We start from the raw sequence: 22,600 nt of genomic DNA, 5'->3' as shown, positions 1-22,600 counted from the left end.
TTTTCGTTCCTCCTGTGTGCAGCATCGAGAGCTAGGTTGCGGTGACATGCGGCCATGGGATACGAAAATCCTTATGTCAAAAGAGGCTCGCTGTCTCCGCGTCCAGAATCCTCGACCACTGACGTCCACACGGGCTTCGTTGGGTGTGTTAAAGTCCTGTGACGGAGGTTCTCACCGTCCAATGGAAGGAGGGGCGGTTCCACCAAGACGTCGTAGCAGATTTTCCTTAGTTTAGATTTGCTGTTAGATCCCTTACTTTATCATGCCTCATGCATACGAAGCCCCCGTTCTTGAACACCATGGCGTGGTCGATGTCATAAGATGAGCCGCACACGCATTGGGAGGGCAAATCTTCTACTGGCCAACCGTACCTTAGAGCAATGGCATTTGTGAATTCTTGTTCATTAAGGATGAAGCCTTTTGCCCTTATCTGTAACGTTGTTAACGAGTTTGAGGCGCCAACCTCCTGAGCTATAGATACTTTTCTTTTCACGTTCTCTGGCACTTGGTGCAACAGTTGTTGCAGTTTATCACTTTAGGTGTGCTGCCGCTCTGTCGTAATGTACCGTCGAATCTTGTTTAATTCGTTGGTATCCACCTGACTTGCTGCATTCTTGATCTATTATGTGCTCAGTGAGAGCTGCCGTGAGCTTGACAGTTCTGATGTTCTGTACGGGCAAGCTCCACTGGAATAGTCAATCCCATTCCCCTAGTCTCGGTGGTAGTACAAGGAGTGACCTTTCTGCTGGGGTTAAGTAAGGGTTTTTCACTAGTGTTGGGATAAAAGCGACATTGATGGCTTCTTCCAGAGGACGAAGGAGGGGTCCGACATCAGGGATAGTGCGCATCAGGTAATTCCAACGATGCTCGACTCCATGGGTGAATGCCGCAAAAGCCGCATGTGGCTCTGTTTTAGCAATATCAGACAGAGCTTGGCTTTCCTTAACCCACTCATTCACCTATCCCGTTACGTACAGTAGTCGGTCTTGAAGTCCTTCGTGCCAATTACCGCACCTAGATGTCAGTGGCCATCCTTTGTTATTTTGACGTCACTTCCACCGAACACCTTCATTGCCCATTCATAGTATTCTGGCTTCACAATGAGGAAGGACTTGCTGGTGTTTGGATGGTACCCTATTTGTGGACCTCGTGATGTTACCAGGTCCCACCACTTTTTGATGTCCTCCACTTTTCCTGCTCCTGTTAGGTCATCAGCGTATGCCACTTGCTTGACCTCGGTTGTTTCATATTTCATTGTTGGAGCACAGACAGGCCTAGTGCGTACATTGCCATGGCGACAGGGTCCCCCTGCGCTGTTCCCTCAGTTGACTGTACGGTGGTATCTCCTCTTAGGGCCTTGAAGCTTGTTATAAAGAGGTCTGATGGGTTCCTCTAGGTGTTTTCAACATATATTGCAAAGCTTGGACACTTGATCTTTATGTTGTGCAGTGCAGCCTTGCGGTTGAGTATGTTGAATGCGTTGGAAGCGTCGACCAGAAGTACTGCCTCACAATCACGCTGCTCAAATACCTTTCTCATGACGTGAATGGCTACTACTATTTTTTTTTAAATGTGGCATCCAGCCTCCCCCAATAGCCACACCTTCGCCGCCATTTTATTACCTTAAAATTAAATATCCTAATACATAAGTAGCTACCCTAGCTGTTTTGAGTTAGTTGAGCCGCAGAGCTATGCGGCTTTCAGTGACTGTTGCCTCAATCAATATCTGCAACTGTTGTCGGCTTTGGGGCCCATGCTCTCGTTCCCTGAGACAGAGCAAGGCCGACCTAAGCTCGTAACAACATAACAAAATAACAGACAGACGTCCATTGTTGACATACCTAGCAGACAGGATATTATGGTCAGTCACGCTTACCCGGCTACCCCCTTCTTCCCTCCTCCATAACCAGTCTTCCACTCCCTCCTCCCTAACCAATCTACACTTCTCTACTCCCTAACCAAGCCACACCTCTCTCCTCCTCACCTCCCTCCCTGGGGCACCACCGTCCACCAGAGTAACCAGTCACCAACTCACCCGCTTGCCTTCCACCACTGGCTGGCTACGGGTGCTCGTCACTGGCTCAGACACTCAGTGCAGCCCGTGCCTTCCGAGTGAACGGTAGTGTCGACGCCTCTCCTCCCACACCCTCTACTGGACACTTGACCTGTTTATCATCTCCACATAAAATATCATTTGTGAGTATTTATATTAATTCTGTTACATCGTACTCGAGTATGCTTTGAGCTAGCTTGCGTTTTAACCATTTTATATTACTTTGGTGTGTGTGTATATATATATATATATATATATATATATATATATATATATATATATATATATATATATATATATATATATATATATATATATATATATATATATATTTCATGTAGATCCACAATGAAAACGTGGATAAGATAAATCTTGATAAAATCACACGGGAAAAGGGAAACAGCCCTGACTTCCATTTATACACCTCTATCAGGTCGCCCCTCGCTCTACGTCTCTCGAGGGAGTGCAAATTAAGATGCTTTAACCTGTCTCTATACTCAAGGCTCCTAATGCCCGGGATTAGTCTTGTCATTCTCCTCTGAATTCTTTCCAATGATTCTATATCCATTCTGTAATACGGTGACCAGAACTGAACTTCGTAATCCAGGTGTGGTCTCACAAGCGCAAGATACAGTTTTAGGATGACCTCACTAGTCTTGTAACTAACACTCCTTTGTATGAACCTAAGTACTTTATTAGCCTTGTTACGAGCAAAAACACATTGTTTACTTGGCTTAACGTTCCTACTTATCATTACTCCCAAATCTCTCTCGCAGTCGGATTTCTCTATGGCATCGTTGTTCATCTGGTATCTGGTTTCCCTGTTTACATCACGCCTATCACATGGCCACACTAACATATGCTAAGTAATTCAGGAATTGTGGCCTTATACGTGAACGAAATATTCATGTAGTAGAACACCTGCGAGTATATAAGTAGAAACGATACGGCCATTTATATTCTGGAGTGACATACATCGTAATCATCATTAATAATATAATTATCTTACGCATGGTGAAGAATAACACCTCAACACACCATACGTTAGGGAAGCAGCAGCAGCATGGTGACCGACACACCTCCCCGACCTTGGCCAAGACAGTGTGAATGCACATCAGGGACGCTATCTACTGTACACCTAACATAATTAGCTCACAATTTGGTGCTTAGGTTAACTGACGACACTCCGACTAAGAAATGTCTTTGAATAATGAGTTTGCGAAAGGCTTCGAAAATTTCCTCGTTGCTAAAAGTTCTGAACAGCTGTTTGTCGAGTGAGCAGATAACACGTCACTTTTACTTTTAATTATGCTTGTACTGTGAAATGTAAGAAGGATGCAGGTCAGACAGGCCCCTGTTCTAACAGGCTCTATGCTAATTTAACCATTAGTATTGAAGTTCATTAGAACTAGGCCCCGAATCATAATGATCAATCCGACCATTCACCTCTGTAAGAATGCGTGATGATTATCTGAAGAAGTGACAGACGGTGAACTCTGTATTAAGTCAGTTCCTGGACGAGATCTTGTTTGTCCAGCCATCTGTCTTATGAGTTTAAAACGTCTGTCAGTGTAATTAATTATTCGACAGAGGTTTTAAAGTAATCATCGTCTATCAGGAGTGACCTCGATACTACAGTACATAATCTCCGGTTAGTGTTCGATAAAGTCTAATCAGTAAACACACCGATAACGTGCAATAATGTGTACATGTATCGGTATAAACAAAACAATACATCTCTGGCCGATAGCAGGTTCATCCTCTACTACTGTGAGGTAATAAGAACCACTTACTGGAAGAAGGAATGTGATAAGTACCTAAGATTATTCATATACCGTACCTGGTAACGGTGAGGTTTGTTTTGACTTAAGATGTTTGTTCTGAGTGCATTAATGTTTCTTGCACAAGACAATGTTTAAGTTTATGCTGACTACATCACTCAACACTGACAAGTGTATAGTATACAATCTACGCGAATGTGTGCTTTTAATTGTGGCTGTTACGTAATAATGTCCGTGTGTATGTTGATGTTTTAATCAAAATACGGTCACGCTTAAAGAGGACAAAGTTTGCTGAATATATGATCATCCTTGTGATGAATTCAGAACACGTGTACGATAAAAAAAAAATACGGTGTGTACGATAGCATTCCACGGATTTACGATATCTCGCATACACCCAAGCCAGGCAATTCTTCGTACTCGTGCATTATAATTTGTTTGTTATGCTAACTAGAAGAACCCAGTGATAGATTTTTTTTTTTTAGCGGTCATATCACACGCGCGCCTCACACTGCAAACAGATGATTAAACTCGAAGCCCCAGAGCAAGACTGAGAACCAGAGGCGATGCAGGTATGACTACAGTGTAACTTTGTCTTTTGTCCAGTTATAACAAAAAACTTATTCATGATCGTGCTGAGTTTGATTGAAATTGGGGTCATCATTCTTGAGATATGTTCATGACAGTCATTCGAAAATTAGTTCATAAAAATACAGTCATCACAAAAGCTTTGACCTTCGGTGTTGCTAACTTATGCCGAAAACAGAAGAAACGTACGAGAAGCGATCACAGACTCAGTGGAGTTTGGCAAAGGAGAGAGAGGCGGGGTTGGCACGAACTATGGGAGTGAACGCGGCTTCACTGGCTGCCTCACTGATGTTTGTGTGTGTTCAGTGTTCACGTCTATAGCACTACCCCCAACACACACACACCTTATGGAGGATGGATGATACATGTCAAGTTTCAAAAGAATGAAGAGTGATGATTAGTATTTACGTTAATAAGCGTTATTATCTGCATGAAAAAAAATAATAAAAGTTGGCAGGGGCAGAGCTGAGTGCCTGTTGCACTTGGTCACGGTGTGTTGTTTGCTAAGAACTGCTCACCTATACGGGCAGAGGCAGGGCAAACACAAAAACGCACACCTGCAGATAATTATATAAACACACAAACACACGCACACTGAAACACATTTATGATATACTTCAGCGTACGGGTAAGCATTTTTCCTCGGTAACTATGCCATACTTCATACACCAAACACTTATATTTCCTTATAAATGAACTTTAGTACCACAGACACTCATTTATTAGTGGAGAGGACGAACCGAAACAACACTTAACTCTAGCGTGCTATAATGAACTGCAATCACTGAATAAGCAACTACTAACTCCACTACTGTAAAACTCGCTCCAAGAATTATCTTTACAGAGGGGTCCGATGGATGTCAAAATGAACACCACGACTCCTGTTGTCTCGGTATGGTTGTCAAAATCCTTCGTCCGTTATGTCATATTGTCTAAAACAAAGTCGTCAAGATGCTTTTTGGAGCGAGGGTACATGTACACAAACACCTTAGCTATGCTCCCACCATCCATTCAGGCGAGCTATTACTAGATGGAACCAAAAAAACTACTACACTTCACAAATACCAGCTTTAATAGTGACTCACCAACTCGTAACTATAGGAATTCTCATTCACTCTGTCCTTAACCCTTTCACTACCGCCACCACCATCTGCCTTGCTATAAACACCACCCCTGGCACAAGTGGTCAGATGACTTGCGAAAATTGACCCGGACTCTGAAGGTATTCATACACCAACACCAACTGACCTAAAGGGTCTTAAATAAACAATGCCACAAAGCTGGTGGCTGAAAATGGCGTCGGAATTGCACCAAGACTATTTACTCTAATTCGATATACGTTCTCTCATTCTCAGTTCAGGGAGGATAATTAACTCAAAGGGGCCTCGCCATGGCCTCCTAGTGATCGGGGGCACCAAGCTGAAGAGGCCACTCGACACAGGCAGATAAAGCTTTGGTCATGAGAAGTTGATATAACACATGACACTCCCTTTCAGTCTCGTTTAAGATAAATTATTGCAGTGTATTAAGCTACATAGAAATAATAGTTATAATACAAATAGCAATAAAATAACAGTAAAACGATATATATATAATAATTCACCACTTAATGATAATGTTTTAATAATAATAATAACAATGATAATAAATAATAATAATAACGATAATGATAAAAATAAAATACTACTAATAACGATACTGTAATAATGACAGCAACACCCTATAGTAGTAAATAACAACAAACTAACACCATCATTAATTGGTCACATAATCTCTATAAACTGCGACTGATAAACAAATGCAAATGAAAAAGCTACATACGTGACCAACTTAATAATCGACTCCACTCCACCCCCTCCTTCCCCCTTTAGGCACTACGCACACAGCCTCAAGTGGACAGAGATACCGAAATGCAGGCACGACCACCCACTCATACAACTGGCCTCTGCAAGTTACGCTAATGAACGAGTCTGTTCAGCTCCCTATATCCTACTTCTGCCCCTCCGCACGGTAGAGGCGTCTGAGATTTTAGATAGAACAGAGGAAGATGAGGGGTAGAGGCTGTGTTTAAGGAGACGACTGAACAACCACTGGGCAGACTGGAATATAATCACGGTAGGAATGAACATTATCCTAAAATAACAATAATAATTAATAAAACAATGATAATAATAGAAACTTAATAAACAAAAACAATGATAATGTAAATGATAATAAAATAATATTAATAAAATGATAATAAACAATAAAAAATGAGGAAGGAAAAGATAAGATGCAGGCAGGAAGCTCTGTCGCGCGAGTTGTTTGACTTTGTTTGTGTGACAGTCTCAACTTTATGTATACAGGAAATGAATCACCGAGTTACTCAAATGTGTAAATAACTTCAAGAAACTGACCCCTAAAAAGGATTAGTACATCATTGTTGTTTTCATCGTCTTGCTTTCCTGTTTGATGGACCAGGAAAGGTATACATGACTGTGTGTGGGGCCAGGGAAGGTATACATGACTGTGTGAGGGACCAGAGAAGGTATACATGACTGTGTGTGGGGCCAGGGAAGGTATACATGACTGTGTGAGGGACCAGAGAAGGTATACATGACTGTGTGGGGGGCCAGGGAAGGTATACATGGCTGTGAGAGACATGAGAAGTATACATAACTTTGTAATTGGGATGCCCGCCTTTACATGATCTTGTCAGCAAATTTGTCCGGGATGTGTAGGATGACAGGAATTACCTTGTTGACATCCTGCTATTTCACGCCCTGAAAATAGTCTTCCTGCCACGAGTCCCACTGGTAAATAACATGTCAGGGAATTCAACGCAAGTAGATAATGGTGGCATAGTGGCCGTCATGTGTGCTTTAAAAACTATAATTACTCGGTCAGATTCGTCACGTAAAGTGATGTAGAAGTCGAGGAACGCTGACATTCCTGTACATGAAGTGTACACCAAGAAAACTATTATAAATGAGTTACATATATATTTTTTTTTAGTCAAGTTTCGTGTGAGAGGGCATTCGTTGGCGGTGGAGACGGGCAGGTGGAATAGGCGGGGTCGAGGTCGCCTTTTCTGGTGAGGGAGCGGGTATTACTACGCGGGGCGAGGCAAACGGACAGTGTGTGGTGGAGTCCTGCCCTGCCCTGCCCTTTTGACTCGGTGTGTGGACCATCTACTATTTTACGTCGATGGAACACCTACTGTTCACTCCTGAGAGCTCAAATTCTGTATAAAAAGTTATTCATTTGATTTTTTGTAATTAAATGTGTTTCTGGTTGTATAAAATTTTATTCTTCCAATATAAACATATCCAAGAACGCACATTGTTTGACATTTTATTTTTCGTTTGAATGGTCTATTGTTTTTTTAAGGGGAGGGGGCAAAGCTTACAGTTTTTATTTCATCTCTTGTATGTCTGATGTATGTAATATGCATTTTTGGGGGGGGGGGTTATTAAAGTTATCTATCTGTCTATCTATCTAGTCATATCTATCTATCCATCGCTCAACTCGGCTCACAGAAAGGATACCATAAGCAACAGGTAGACAGGTAACAATGGGGTAATCACGGAACACCAGGTAGAGGAATTAGGCAACTCTCCCAAGGATTTATTCAATCGTAGAAGCTTCATTAGTGATTTGATTTTGTCTGACCACACACTTTACATTTAGTCTTGTTTACATCTGCTTGAGGAACATACTGCCAGAGGTACTTATATCCTAACCGTAATCTAGCGGTTACCACATCTCGTAATCTAGTGATCTTGTTACTTGCTCCGTATACATGTTTCACTTGATACATCTCATCATGGCAAACTATGGATCGACTAGTGCCTGTTTGCACTAGTCTACTTGCGTCAAACTCATCAATAAGTTCTTTCCTAATTACAGTTTTAAGGGTTCTTTTTGACAGACCCAAATTGTATACAACGGTGTCTTTGTTAGACGCGAGTTTGGCGAGGGCATCAACTCTGTCATGTTTTATGAGGCCTATGTGAGAGGGGATCCACAACAGTTTGACCTTGACACCCGGGTCAACAAGGCACGCATATTTGTGTCTGGCTTCAGAGACAAGAGCGTGACAACTTGAGTCAAGGGTACCAAGGGCAAGTAGTGAGGATAGAGAGTCAGTGATGATGAGACTGTCAGTGACAGTGGTTTCAATGAATTTAATAGCTGTGAGTATGGCAACTAATTCAGTTTGTAGAGTGGATGCCCAGTTGTTAATTCTAACTCCTTTCTCAATTATATTACCGTCAGGTTGAGTCACAACAATAGCACTTCCAGCCCTCCCACAGGCGGTGTTAAGAGATCCATCAGTGTAGATGGTCTGTGTGATATTATCATCAGTCTGTAGAGTGTGTAAGTGTTCAAGAGCTCTCAGTTTGGTAGTGTGTTGGAGATAAATGCTTTGTATAAATATTTTTTAGGCAGATATGTCGGTATTGTGATATCGAAGGGAACTGTCCGCCAGGGTGGCAGAAAGCGCTGTTGTGTCTCAACTTTGTACAGGTGGTCTAGTCCAAACATCTTCATATGTGTACCTGTAGTTTGGATCCATTTAGACTCACCAGTCCCATGGTTCATACATTCTAGCAATTTTAAGGAAACAATGTCATCAGGATCACCACGCAGAAGCCTCAGGGTTATCATGAGGTTGACTTCAATTATTCTATCTTTTGTGGCTGGTTGTGTGTGTGTGTCCAATGGGGGGGGGGGCAAACATTATGTATGTGTGAGTGTAAGTATGAAACGAAACTAACATACAACCCACGCTACGCTACCCTCTTCTGTATGCATATATATATATATATATATATATATATATATATATATATATATATATATATATATATATATATATATATATATATATATATATATATATATATGTGTGTGTGTGTGTGTGTGTGTGTGTGTGTGTGTGAGAAAAATGGAAACACAGCGGGAAAGCAACATTGAGATATAACATGTGGGCATGTTGGTCTATATCTGGCCCACAACAAGAGGCATTGGGTTACTGTTCATCAAATTGTATTTTAGAAGAAACAGTTGGTTGGGTAGGGAAAAAAGTGTAGGAATTTGTTGAAGGTTTTAATCACACCAGTTCAATTGTCATTATTAATAAATCACCGGATACGTTCCACATCAAACTAATTTAACCGGCATGTAGTAATTTGTGGTAACCATTGTGTTTCTATTGAGATATATGTCTGCTGCAGGAAGGTAATACAATGACCACCACGACTATCACCAACACCCTCACCACCATCAGCAGCATCACGCTTACCAGGAACTTTAACGCTGCCCTTCACTTCCTATTTCCACATGTCTCATTGATGTTCACTGCACCCAGCGCTTCTCTCCCGCACGCTCCTCCTCCTCCTCCTCTCCCGCACCCTCCTCCTCTCTCCCGCACCCTCCTCCTCCTCCTCCTCTCTCCCGCACCCTCCTCCTCCTCCTCCTCCTCCTCCTCCTCCTCCTCCTCCTCCTCTCTCCCGCACCCTCCTCCTCTCTCCCGCACCCTCCTCCTTTCCACTAATCCGTATTGTTCTCACCATCACCCTTTCCTGTCTCCCACGCATCCATGACCTCCTCCCACTTTTTTTATTATTCATTGAAACTAAAGTTTTCTTAAGTAATTTACTCGGCGCTGTACAGAATATATTTCATTCCCTTGAAGACTGAAAAAGACAACCGGTAATAAAATAGGATTCACAATATTCAGGTTAAACCCAAACAGTAAAAGATTAAAAAGACAAAATCGATTTAGATCCTTAGCAAAATGAGGTATGGATACGTTTTTGTGTATATGCGTATTTAATGTGTGTGTGTGTGTGTGTGTGTGTGTGTGTGTGTGTGTGTGTGTGTGTGTGTACGTACGTCCAAGTACAGTACGTGCAGTTGTGAGTATTCTTGTCATTCACAGAAAGTTTCGACATTCAATTTACGTCATGTACACAGCACAGTGAGCTGTGTCATGCCCCGTGACGTGTGGTGATGGAGGAGGAGCCGGGCGGTGTTTTCTTACCGGCTAACTTGTGATGGATCCTAAATACTGGATGTTATTGGTCGAGTGTGCGTCATGTTACTGATAACCTCACCTAACGTGGTGGGTACGAGCATCCTGTTGTCACTCTCCTATTAGACTTTGTTTGCGTGTATGGGTATAACCACCCCACCTTTCGGGAGCTTTGAATATGGTACAGGAAAACATGCGCGCGCCTGGCGATACCCCCATCCCCCAAATCGGCTACAGCCTGGCTAAAAGTCATGTGTAGCTGAAGGAAACATTCACTACTGCAGAAGAGGTCTGATTAAAAGTTTTCCACAAAGCTAAAAAGGTCCGAGGTCACATTCTATATAGACTGCACCAGAATGTATATATTACTCTCCTTCCTGCCATCATACCTGAGTTTTTCAGGATGTCCCAGAAAACTGGACTCAAAGGGACATATTAGTCTAATTTCGTTTATACACATTTAAGGAAAGAGATTACCCTCATGGCTTAGTCAGTACACCAGCCGAGTGAATGTGTTGATACAGGATTCCGAAGAAAAAAAAGGAAGTCAGGTCATTTGTTTCCTGTAAAACATCCTGAACTTAGGGTAAACCGAGCCATGAGTGTGTTCTATTTCCTTAAATCTATAAAACCGACATAAAATACTTCAGGGACACCAGCTGTGTATCAAGTGTAGGGAGATATTTCTGGAACCTTGCATCAATTTCATGGATTTCAACCAAACTTGGCTTAGTCATTGAATTCCACAAAACACTGAGTACGCCTAAATATTTCGGTCTTGGGTACACTTGCTTCTGGCGGTACAGTTTACTCTTGAGACAATAGTTCCGTGAGTCGGGTCGTCGTTAGACCAGAAGAGTGATTAATGTCAAGATAAAGTACTTTGTATGAGGAGTATTATAATTTCTCTGGACAAAATCTTGACGTTTATAATATTTCAGATTTACATGGTTGTCCTCGATACATAACCGCCCAACAATGTTCAAGATCAACAGACTAGTCAGACAGTAAGGTCATTATAAAGGAAGGCGCAGAATAGGTCTTGAGTCAACGACAGGTTCTCAAGGAGCACCCAGAAGAAGGAGCTCTCTTATGGTTTGTGTCGTCGTAGGAGGTGTATAGGTCGCTCTATCTAAGTCCCCTGTTACCAGGTCGTGGGGGGGGGGGTTACGGGGGGCGGTGCCTCTAGTGTTTCACCTCAAATGGTGACCTTTCTAAGTGTCATGACCTGAAATAATACTACGACGGTTAGAGTTCAAGCTAAAGAAAACTTTGTAACTTACACCTTATAGGGAAAAATCCCCGTAATAAAAAATATACCTTCGTTTTAGGTCCTAAATCTACGATGACTAAAGCCTGAGTCATGACCCGGTGAACCTGTCATGACTCTTATACACAGTTTCTCAAGGTCTTATCTCCAGCACCACGAGTCCCGAGACAACAATCATTGGATGGAGTCAACAACCCTGGGAAACCTTGGACGTGTGACTATCACTTGTAATCTCCCCCCCCCCCAAGACCTGACCTCGTTTTCTCCCCATCTGTAACTTCCCCCCACACTTGTCATGACCCAGTGCTCTCCCCACTTATGACCACCTGCAGGTTCCCATTAGTACAGCTACTCGACTTGACTCGATGATCCACATCCTGGCGGTGAGGAACTATAGGGGTGAGGGGGCGGGGGAGAAGCAGCTGCTCGGGAAAAGCCACCCTGGTGTTGTTCTCAGTAGCTAGACACCTCCACTTCCCATACCTCACTGACGATGACACGGCAAGCTGATATGTGTATATATTCGTGGTTTGAGTGTCAGAACTCTCTTAAGGTCACAAAAACAGAGGCAGCCGCATACACTCGGACACACAGACAGACAGACACTTTAAATAACAGAAAGGTTTATTAAGTGTGTTGTTGAGAATGATGCTCAGTCATTTTTAATTAAGTGAGGATTTTCACACCCGCACTCCTGACTGATGACAAGTTCAGCAAAACAGATCAACGAATTAGCCAAAACAGAGAGCACAAAACTCCAACACTGTGCTAGGCATCTGAAGAAGACTTCATCAAGTCCTTGAAAGTAATCAAGCTGATGAGAAACGTGTTATGTGTGCAGCATAGACTGAGCTACAGTAAAGGGGTCGGTCAGGTGTACACTGTTGACTATCACTAGGCAGGCCAAGCCTCAAGAGGTTGTTACTTGATAGATAGGTAGATTTTTATCCAAAAGGTATACAAACAAGGTCATTAGACAGTGCGGGTATACAAACAATGACAACTGCAAGTCGATTCGTCCAAAGACAGCAACCGAGTCACCAGATCTTTTTCCAGTAGTATTGGTACAGATCACTGTAGACATGCGCACATTGCTTTCTAATGAAGACAACATTAACACATAACAAATTTTAAATAGACTTGCTTCATTTTCTAATTCTTTTAATGACTTCGATGATAACCCCTCGTACAAATATCATCCTACACGTAGCACCTGGTAAAACACACGTACTGTACTGTGCATAATGACGTGATTGTGTAGCTCATGTTAGGTTATCATAAGAAATAAATGGATCCTCTCGTAATTGATCCGTCTTAAATTAATAAAGTGACGGCTGTAACAGGAGAAGAAATATATAAAACCTTCCCGGACCTTTTGTCTTGTAACTCTAGTTGTGTTCAGCCGCTTTATGTGATTCTTTGTATTCAGTATTTGTCTTGTTCATTGTATGTCGTTGAGGATAATACGCATTGCTATTATTTTTGGATAATCATAATTTCATATCAAAACGGTCTAACCTAACTTAATCAAACCTAACCAAACCAAACCTAGCTTAACTAAAGCAAACCTAATCCCCCCAGGTAACGCTAGGGTGGTTAATCTTCATGTGAAATAAGCTAAGAGGCTGTCTCTTCTTCACGGTGCTCCGATATATCAAAGAATAATAAGATCTAAATAATGCCAACCATCACTAATAACAATAACTTACAGTAAAAGCATGTGGTGTTCATGTTATGGTGCAGTCTGAATACCGAAGACTCGCATCCCATGATACATAAGGAGAGGTTTGAGGGTGGAGAGGTGTACAGAAGGATGAAGTGAATGGGTGAGGAGATGTGAGGGTGGAGAGGTGTGAGGGTGGAGAGGTGTGAGGTGGAGAGGTGTGCGAGTGGATAGGTGTATAGAAGGATGAGGCGCGTGAATTCTTCAATTACGCTAGAACAATATATGGCCCAACTACTTATGGCATGCCCCCTCCGCTCATCCGACGGCAACTCCCTAATCAAAGACAAAGAAGGTATCCGTCAGCCCTGGAAAAGGCACGACCATTCGCTGTTCAACCGAAACACCGATGTGGATGTCCTGACTACCCAGCAGGTTTCTCAGCATCCAGAGCTGACCCACCACAGCTATCCTCCATCCCTGGATGAGGTAGCTACTGCAATCAAACAGATGAAAAATAACAAACCCTCAGGGCGTGATGGAATCCCAGCCGAGGTGTATAAAGCAGAAGGACCTCTGCTTACCAGCCATCTCCACTCACTCCTGGAGAATATTTATAAGAATAAGGGAGACGGTCAGACTTTGGTAACTACTGTGGGATCTCACTGCTGTCTATAGCTGGCAAGATTACCACTCGAGTCCTCCTAAACAGACTTCTTCCTGAGGCGGAAAACTTCCTCTCAGCATCTCAATGTGGCTTTAACCATCATGTGACACCACAGACATGATCTTTGCTGCCCGCCAGATACAGGAAAAGTGCGGGGAACAACGTCGTGACCTGTACAAGGCTTTCATTGACCATACTATGGCCTTCGACTCAGTCAATAGGGAAGCCCTCTGGCAGACCCTCAGCCGTTTTGGCTGCCCACCAAAATTCATTGCCATTAAAAGGCAACTCCACGCTGGCATGAACGGCAGTGTCCTACACAATGGCATCCAGTCTGAGTTGTTCCCCATCCAAACGGGGACAAAACAAGGATGTGTACTGGCACCAACTCTCTTTCCATTTTCTTGGCTGCCTTCCTTACTCATTCCAGTGCTAATTTAGCCGGTGGGATGGGCATCCAGTACCGGATGAATGGATTTTTCAATATAAGACGACTCCAGGCAGGAACAAAGGTGTCGGCCGCTTCCATCATTGAACTTCATATTCAGACAACCTCACACTCGTCGCTCACACTGAACGCGACCTACAGGAGATCCTGAACACCTACGTAGATGTGTATGCTCACTTCGGCCTTGAGATGAATGTATGTAAGATTCAGATTCTTTTTCAGCCTGTCCCTGGTTCATCCACTTCTCCACCATCCATCCAGCTTAATGGCACTACTCTCTCTAATGTTACCCACTTTCAGTACCTTGGCCCCCACCTGCCCACCACAGCGGACATCGATGAAGAGATCAGATGTGCATCTCAAGCCTTTGACAGACTCCGTCCCAGTGTCTTCAGCTGTAGGGAGCTGAAATTTTCTACAAAGCTGCACGTTTATCGAGCAGTGGTCCTCCCCACCCTGCTGTATGGCAGCGAGACATGGGTCACATACAGGAGGCACCTCAAGGCACTTGAAAACTTTCATCAACATTCCATCCTCCGAGTTCGTTGGGAAGACAAGAGAACAAATGCCAGTATTCTCGCTGACACCAACTGTAGGAGCATCGAGGCTACCATTATCCATGAACAACTACGTTGGACTCGTCATGTTATCCGCATGGACGACAGAAGACTGCCAATGCAGCTACTTTACGGGCACCTCACAAATAGTAAACGTAGCGCTGGCAGACAATGGAAAGGTATAAGGACAAACCTGAAAAGTGCCAAATCGACCCCCTCACACCACACCGTAACGCTTGGAGGAGCACCACACGAGGGGGTGTCAATACTGTCGAGTTAGCCCGACTGCATACTGAGGCAGACAAGCGCCAGCGCTGGAAAGAAGCTGCTGCCGCCCCTCCCGCACTAGATGTACCCCTCCACACGTGCAACTTCTGGGGACGACCCTGCCGATCCTGTATCGGCATCTCGAATCACCTCAGAGCTCACCAACGAAAGTGACATCCTTATTAACTCATATCACAGTATCATAGCTGGATGATCGTCATTCTCGATCCAAAGTGACAGCAAAATAGTAGTAGTACTGGTAGTAGTGTGTGTGTGTGTGTGTGTGTGTGTGTGTGTGTGTGTGTGTGGACTTGTTTGCATTTGTTTCTGTGTATGCCACATGTATAGTATCCCAAATGTTTTACTGATTATATGGCATTAACTGACGGGCACAAGTATAACAGAGAAGAGAGAGAAAGAGCAAGATAAACACCCCCCCGATCTCGAGTACCACCGCATCCCCGCCCCCAACAACCATTTGGTACGCCACACCCACAACCAGCTGTCGCACAATAACAAACAACATGGACGCGTCAAGGTTGGATTTAAAACATGGCACCTCAGAGCTTAGGCACCACTGTTAGGGAGTAAAATTCAATCAATCAAGTCTCTAAACATCACACACAAATTTACATCATATTCTGTTGCTTCAGAACAATGTTACACCACCAACGGCGCACAGAAAAATACTTGTAGTATGTTCAACAGGTTCAAAATTGTGTAAGAAGTACATGAAGATTATGTGGTCATATAAAGACTTAAAGATACATCTATAAACCAAGGTGAATCCAAAGAACGTCTCCACAACCTGAGCAAGTGTTCTCGTCTCATAACAGTGCTCACAAGCGGGATATATAAAGCCAAGCATAAGGTAGATCAGGAAGTTACGTACAATTGCTGTATCCCAGAAAATGTGTGACGCAAATCCAGTAACCCAATCCCTTTCGTATCGATTTCGAAGATCTGGATACACACTCCTGACATCTTCGTGCAGAGTGAAGTTACTGTACTGTACCAAGAGTAAATCTCAGTTCTTTGAGGTTTCGTGGTGAGGGTCAGCGTTCTCTCTCTTTTGTAAACATCCAAATCAATAGAGGGAGCTAAATGGCGTCAGTCTGGTGCTGCAGTCATAGGGAGCCAACCAGACGGCCGCACTCACATTAGTTTTATCGTACATCACAAATATTTCCTTTAACAACCTTATCCTTATGAACAGCAAAAATAAAATACATTTTCTCTCTGTGTAAGACGTCGGGAGAAATTTTTTTGAAAACCTAGTGAAACTGCATCTACGAGTGGTGAACATTTAATGGACAACACTGCTGTTGTACTTTCGTAAGGCATATTTTATGTGACCTCCCCCCACCCCCCCCCCGGCCACTGTGGGAGACCTACATGGGTGTTTCTTCACGGTGGTATGAGTGAGAGGAAAATAATATCAGCTTCCGGAAAGAGATGATATATAAAAATTAAAGCGGAACCAATCAATCTCTCTCTCTCTCTCTCTCTCTCTCTCTCTCTCTCTCTCTCTCTCTCTCTCTCTCTCCCAAGCGACAGGTCAAAATTATTTCTTCAAATAATATTTACTCTATCAATGACGTCAGATTCTAACCTTTCCGGACAGAGGCAGGGAGGAAAATTGTTGACATTTGACGAAATATTAATAGGGTTATGACTTTTCAGGCGTAATGTGTGTGTGTGTGTGTGTGTGTGTGTGTGTGTGTGTGTTTAATATCATCGGAAATGTCACACCAACGAAAGATAAATCGTCAAAGGAAAATATTATCACGAACTAAAAAAAACCAACAAACTTAATGTGTGGCGGGAGTTTGGCGTGCATTTATCTGTATGTCCGAGCCACTTCTGGTTAAGCTATGAATAAACGTGTGTAAGTCTATCCGGCCGAGTACTGTGTGGTTTTTATGTTTGTGTGTTAGTCTCTCTGTGTTTGAGTTCTATGTTGCATGTTTACGATCCGTTTGGTTATGTGTATGTATGTGTGTGTGGTTGTGTCTATATTGGTGTATGCTGTTAATAGCGAATGTGCTTATACAAATTTTTCATGTTTCATACAGTTGTATATGTTGAGTATAGTTGTATATATTGTAGGCATGCTTGTATGTTGCTGTACTCATAATTGTGTATCATGTACCTGTATGCATTGCTGTATATGTTGTATATATTTCATTGTATTTTGTATGCTTAGGTTTATGTATTATGTGTATATGCATACACTTCAGTTGTGTATAATTTGATAATATTGTCCTATGTATATTTTAAAATTGAATTTCTTAAAGACGATAATTTAATTATAATAATTTAACCCATTACGAGCGATAATTCCCCACGCATAACAATTTAACATCCTTACGCATGAGAATTTAATCCCTAACGTACGATAATTTAACTTCATGAGGACGATAATTTCACCTTCACAAGCACACATTGGCTTCCCAGAACATAATAATTCAGTTCGTTAAGGATGACAATATTATCTCTTATAATCCCACAGCTTGAAGGACTGAATCCCTTATGATGAGGAATTCACCACACGTTGAAATATGACGAATTAACCCGGCAAGATGGATAGTTTCATCATCTTAAACACGTCAGGTACACAAAGAAGACGGCAGTGTCATGCTCTTCCGCCTTCCTCATTTGTTAGGTATTTGGAGCACTATAACTATACTTTCTGAGTACTTTAACTATATATTTGGAGCACTATAACTATACTTTCTGAGTACTGTAGCTATATATACCGAGTACTGCTATAACTATGCTTTCTGTGTACTATAGATATACTTTGAGTACTATACCTACATATACTGAGTACTGTTATAACTATACTTTCTGTGTACTATAGATATACTTTGAGCACTACAGCTATAAATACTGAGCACTACTATAACTTCTGTACATATTCTGAGTACCATTGCTATACCTGTTGAGTACAGTATCATACTTAGACGTATATATTCTGATTAATATAGCTATACATTCTGAGTACTAAAGCCATACACACCGAGTACTATAACTATACTGTCTGAACACTATAACTATACATTCTGAGTATTACAGCTATATATTCTGAGTACTACTATAACTACCGCATTATCATCTGAGTAATATAGCATTCTGAGTACTATACATAACTCATCCTGTGGCAAAAAATAATAATTATACATAGAGCTTTATTGTCGCTTAAAATGCCTTCCAAAGTAGTGATTATAATTACGATACTTAGAAAATATCGATGTTATAACGCGCCCCATTAACTAAGGTCTTTGAGCGAGTTCGTTTTTTAAGTTAATAAACAGATCACCGAGTATGTAAACACTCAGTAAGGATGGTCTCGTTAGTTTTTTTGTAGGTTGATAAATATTAATGTGTTAAAATGCCCCCACAAAAAAGTTAATCATTATTACCGAGATGTTATAAAAATAAACATTTTCTTTACGAACCAAATTGTTTATAATTACTACACTACATTGAGTTATTTATCTGAATCTTAATACTGTAGTGTGAGTTTCTTTTTGTGGTTACATAAAAAAAATATTACAGGGATAAAATATAGTTTTAATACCGTGTTTGTTAAGAGAACCTTGGAGGAGATCACCGTATGTAAATATATTTCACAAACAGGAACTGGTCAATATTTTTCACAATTTTTTTTATGCGTAGAAAAATATAACAAAAAGGGTCAGACAAAAGGCCCAGTGTGACGTATGTGTCCTCAGTGACCTGATGATTAAACACCTTAACACTAACTAGAGGAGGTTAGGTTATCTTATAGGTTATATTAGATTATGTTAGGTTATGTTATCTCACATTAGATTAGATTTGGTTAGATTATGTTGTTAGGTTAGTTAGGTTAGATTAGGTTAGGTTAGGTTAGGTTAGGGTGTCACGTTAGGTTAGATTATGTTGTTAGGTTAGGTTACGTTAGCGTTAGGTAATTAATCATAAGGTGAAGTAAATTAAGGGCTAATCTTCAGGTGATCCGCTCTTACCTGTACTTATTTTTCCTCATGTTTACCTGGCAAAGTAAACAACCAGGTGTGATGAGCCATCCTTGGCGCGCTCCACAACCTGGGGGAGATAACATGAATATTGAAAATGAAGAAGATGTATTGAATATATTCTTACGATAGATATGTACTTCATCTCTCGGTCTCGAATATTCGTTCCTTATGACAAAAAAATCACCTGAAGAATCTCAACCCCAGTTAAATTTCACTTAAATATTAACTACCCTAACGCTACTCTAACCCAAAAATATTCAGTTTGTTTTTAATAAGTACTCAATTAAAAGTTATTTTCTGTTTATAAATTTGTTTGTTATTTTGCGCAATATCTGCTTACAGGTGATAGCTCAAGAAATAGCAGCTCAAATACCATTAATATATATTCTAAGTCACTGAACAGAACTTTCAATACAGTCAAAAATTTATTGAATACATATTTAACTCAGTTCATATTGTCTTTCCCTAAGTGAACCTTCATTTCTCCGTCTCAGGTGCCGCCAACTCTCACATCCCTACCAAGAAATTAAAAGGCTCCTTCTCTTTCAGATTTGGGTTATGTGGTAATTTTTAAGTGAGCCAGCAGCTCTATACACCGCTTTGAACTAACCTCACTGACACTGTTTATTTACCTGCGAGAAAGTGCTCTAACCTGCCAGATCCACTTAATTTGACCTTCACAAGACTAAATTAACTAATTTCGATTAAATGGCGTCAGTTTCATATATCACTTTGTTACTGACTTAATAACGGATAAAAAACATACTTAGCTAACCATTAACAGCAGTGGTCGAGCACAGCCCAAACCCTTCGTGGAAACTTCAACATATTAAATTCCAGTGAAAATGATTCAGCATATAACCCGCACCTTACACACTGACCTTCGTAACCTCACTGGCCGTCTGCTGTATTGACCGCTGTGTCCTCCTCTAGTGTCATGTACACTGATGAGAAGCAAGGTTTTATACACACCCCCTCCCTCTCCCTCCTATGGTTCCTCATGCTGGCGTTTTATCTCAGATGGGTAGCTGTCTCGGGTCTTGTGGCAAGGAGGAGCCGCCCCACAACCAAAGGCAAGTTGTTGTTGTTTACTATGTGGCTTGACGTTGGTGAGTAATCTCTCAACTTTGATTCTTAATACCGGCAACAGTGTTTCCTGAGCTTTATAACTGACAACTTTTGCACTTATTCACGCTCTGGCATGATGAATAATAACGGTGCAGGTGAGTTCTACCTCCCAGTCAATGCATAATAATACAGTTATTCATACTCTAGCATGAAGAGTAAATTGGTCACAGGATCTCTCTTATGGCTAATGAATAACAAAATCGGTGTGTAACTTATACTGCACTCTGGCATAACGCGATAACAACAGTGGCCAGACACCTATTATTGTCTGGGCTCCAGCAGCGCCAATAATAACAAGGGTGAGGTCTCGCTCACTCGCCCCTGTTGTCGCTACACTCTTATTTAATAACAGTACTGTTACCGCAAGCAGCAATGAGTAGGATGACACATAAACAAACATTATGTTAGGCGGTAAGTCATGTCATGTTTATTGGGTGTGGCTGCCAGTATACAGTATGTAGAGTACGGAGATGGTGGAGATGAGAGGATATGAATTAGATGGAACATTCATCGCCTACACACACTTTCTATATATAAACATGTGAGTCACTTAAGTTGTAAATGTTTCGTGAGTTTTTTTTGACAATGGTGGTCAGCATGTCATGATTGGTTGTATTTTAAAAAAGTGTAAACAAATTCACGCCCAGGTGGCCCTTGGGCCCGCTATCCTCGTTACACAGGGTCAACCATTATTTTATTATAACTGTATTAGCTGACTGACTCTCGGCTCCCGATAGCATACACATGTCATCACTCTCTCTCTCTCTCTCTCTCTTTTTTCTTTCTTTCTTTTTGGGTCCCTCTCAAACTTTTCTTTTCTCTCTTGCTTGTGCCAAGGTACAGTACACAAGGTCAGGTCCCGCGCCACTCCTGTTGCCTCAGGCTTTACACTTCTGTACATAAATAACCGTAAAAGGTTAGTGGGTAGTGGCGAAACGGGAAATATCTCTCTTCTTGTCTGACATAAACAAAGCTGCAGTCATAAACTTACACGAAAGACTCGCGTTCAGATGACACTGGACAAATTAACATGCACACACAAGTTACTACATGTTGTGGATGTACAATATACAATACAGTAGTAAAAAGGATTGGGGTACACTTTGTACAACAGTGCTGATGGATCAGCAACTCGCTTTCTGTTGAGTGCTAAGAATCAGATCAGCGCCTGTGCGACCACCCTGCATCATAGTAAAACGGCCTATACTGTATGTACAAAAATCTATCTATATTAATGCAAAAGGCTGATGTGGAGCCCTTCAGAGGTCCACTTCATGAATGGTCTCAAGGATGTGTGGTGCCAGATGACAGATAATCTAAAAGTGCGTCCCTGCCACCATGACACAACGTTGATACATTTAATTATATAACAGTAAAATCCACACGTTGATTCTCAGTGCACCATTGGATATTAAATAATGAAAATATTCGACAACAGATTATAGTCCTGTTCATAATGATAAAAAAAAACGATATAATTGGCATTTGTATAGTAATAGTTATTCTGTTCAGTGTTATAACTTGTCTAGCGATACTCGAACTTCGTACTGTACTGGCTTTACATTGTTAGATGAACTGTTCAGTAATACTGTAGCTATAGTCCTCGCAGATAAGTCACATGTCCTTAAATAATCCCTATCATATCCTTGATTGGCTACCAATGATGGGTGGGAGCGCCGTACAACTGTACAGTATAGTGTTCAAACAAGAAACACTGGAGCAGCGCCCCCAGGTAGTGGCCGCATCTCTGAAGGTCATCTTGGGATGGTGAAAGTGGGTTCCCTAGACCTGGAGCAGTGAGGATACAGGAAAATGAGTACTGAGGCTTCTGTAAATAAGAATGCAGTTTGGCCAGTACTGCACTCGCCGTCTCCAGTTCCCCAATTGTTTAGTTAGTTATCCGCTCACAGTTGGTTATACAGGAAGCGAGTGCATGCTGCATTCATTCGGCTCCCGCACCCCATGAAGTGGAAAAGATAGGCGGGGTTAAATAACCTTGGGTTAAATGAGAAGTCTATACAATCCTTATTCATATATACAGCCTGTTTAATAATAGATAGATGCAGAGAAATATTTACAACAAATACAGCGACTGGATCACTTTATCTTGCGACAAAACCAATCTGTTGAACTAAAG

At 41.7% G+C, this 22,600-nt stretch overlaps 1 protein-coding gene across 6 annotated transcripts in view; it reads left to right on the top strand.

Annotated features, from left to right (window-relative positions):
- The first annotated feature begins 2,033 nt into the window (after positions 1–2,033).
- LOC121871797 (15-hydroxyprostaglandin dehydrogenase [NAD(+)]-like) overlaps positions 2,034–22,600 on the top strand; it is a 56,520-nt gene continuing 35,953 nt past the window's right edge. Inside the window, exons 1-3 of one of the 6 annotated variants that reach the window (XM_042374289.1) lie at positions 2,043–2,196; positions 6,294–6,537; positions 20,356–20,408. In XM_042374289.1, the coding sequence (XP_042230223.1) occupies positions 20,356–20,408 (53 nt within the window). In that variant the 5' untranslated portion in view covers positions 2,043–2,196; positions 6,294–6,537. Of the gene's footprint in view, positions 2,197–6,293; positions 6,538–17,825; positions 17,979–20,355; positions 20,409–22,600 lie in introns of those variants that run through there. The other 5 variants (XM_042374294.1, XM_042374288.1, XM_042374291.1 and 2 more) reach the window with 5 other exon arrangements.

This window comes from Homarus americanus, unplaced genomic scaffold (genome assembly GCF_018991925.1).
Source record: "Homarus americanus isolate GMGI-L3 unplaced genomic scaffold, GMGI_Hamer_2.0 scaffold39675, whole genome shotgun sequence".
Taxonomy (NCBI): Eukaryota; Metazoa; Arthropoda; class Malacostraca; order Decapoda; family Nephropidae; genus Homarus; species Homarus americanus.
Note: the sequence above shows the minus strand (reverse complement) of the source record. Positions and strands in the feature narration are given on the sequence as shown.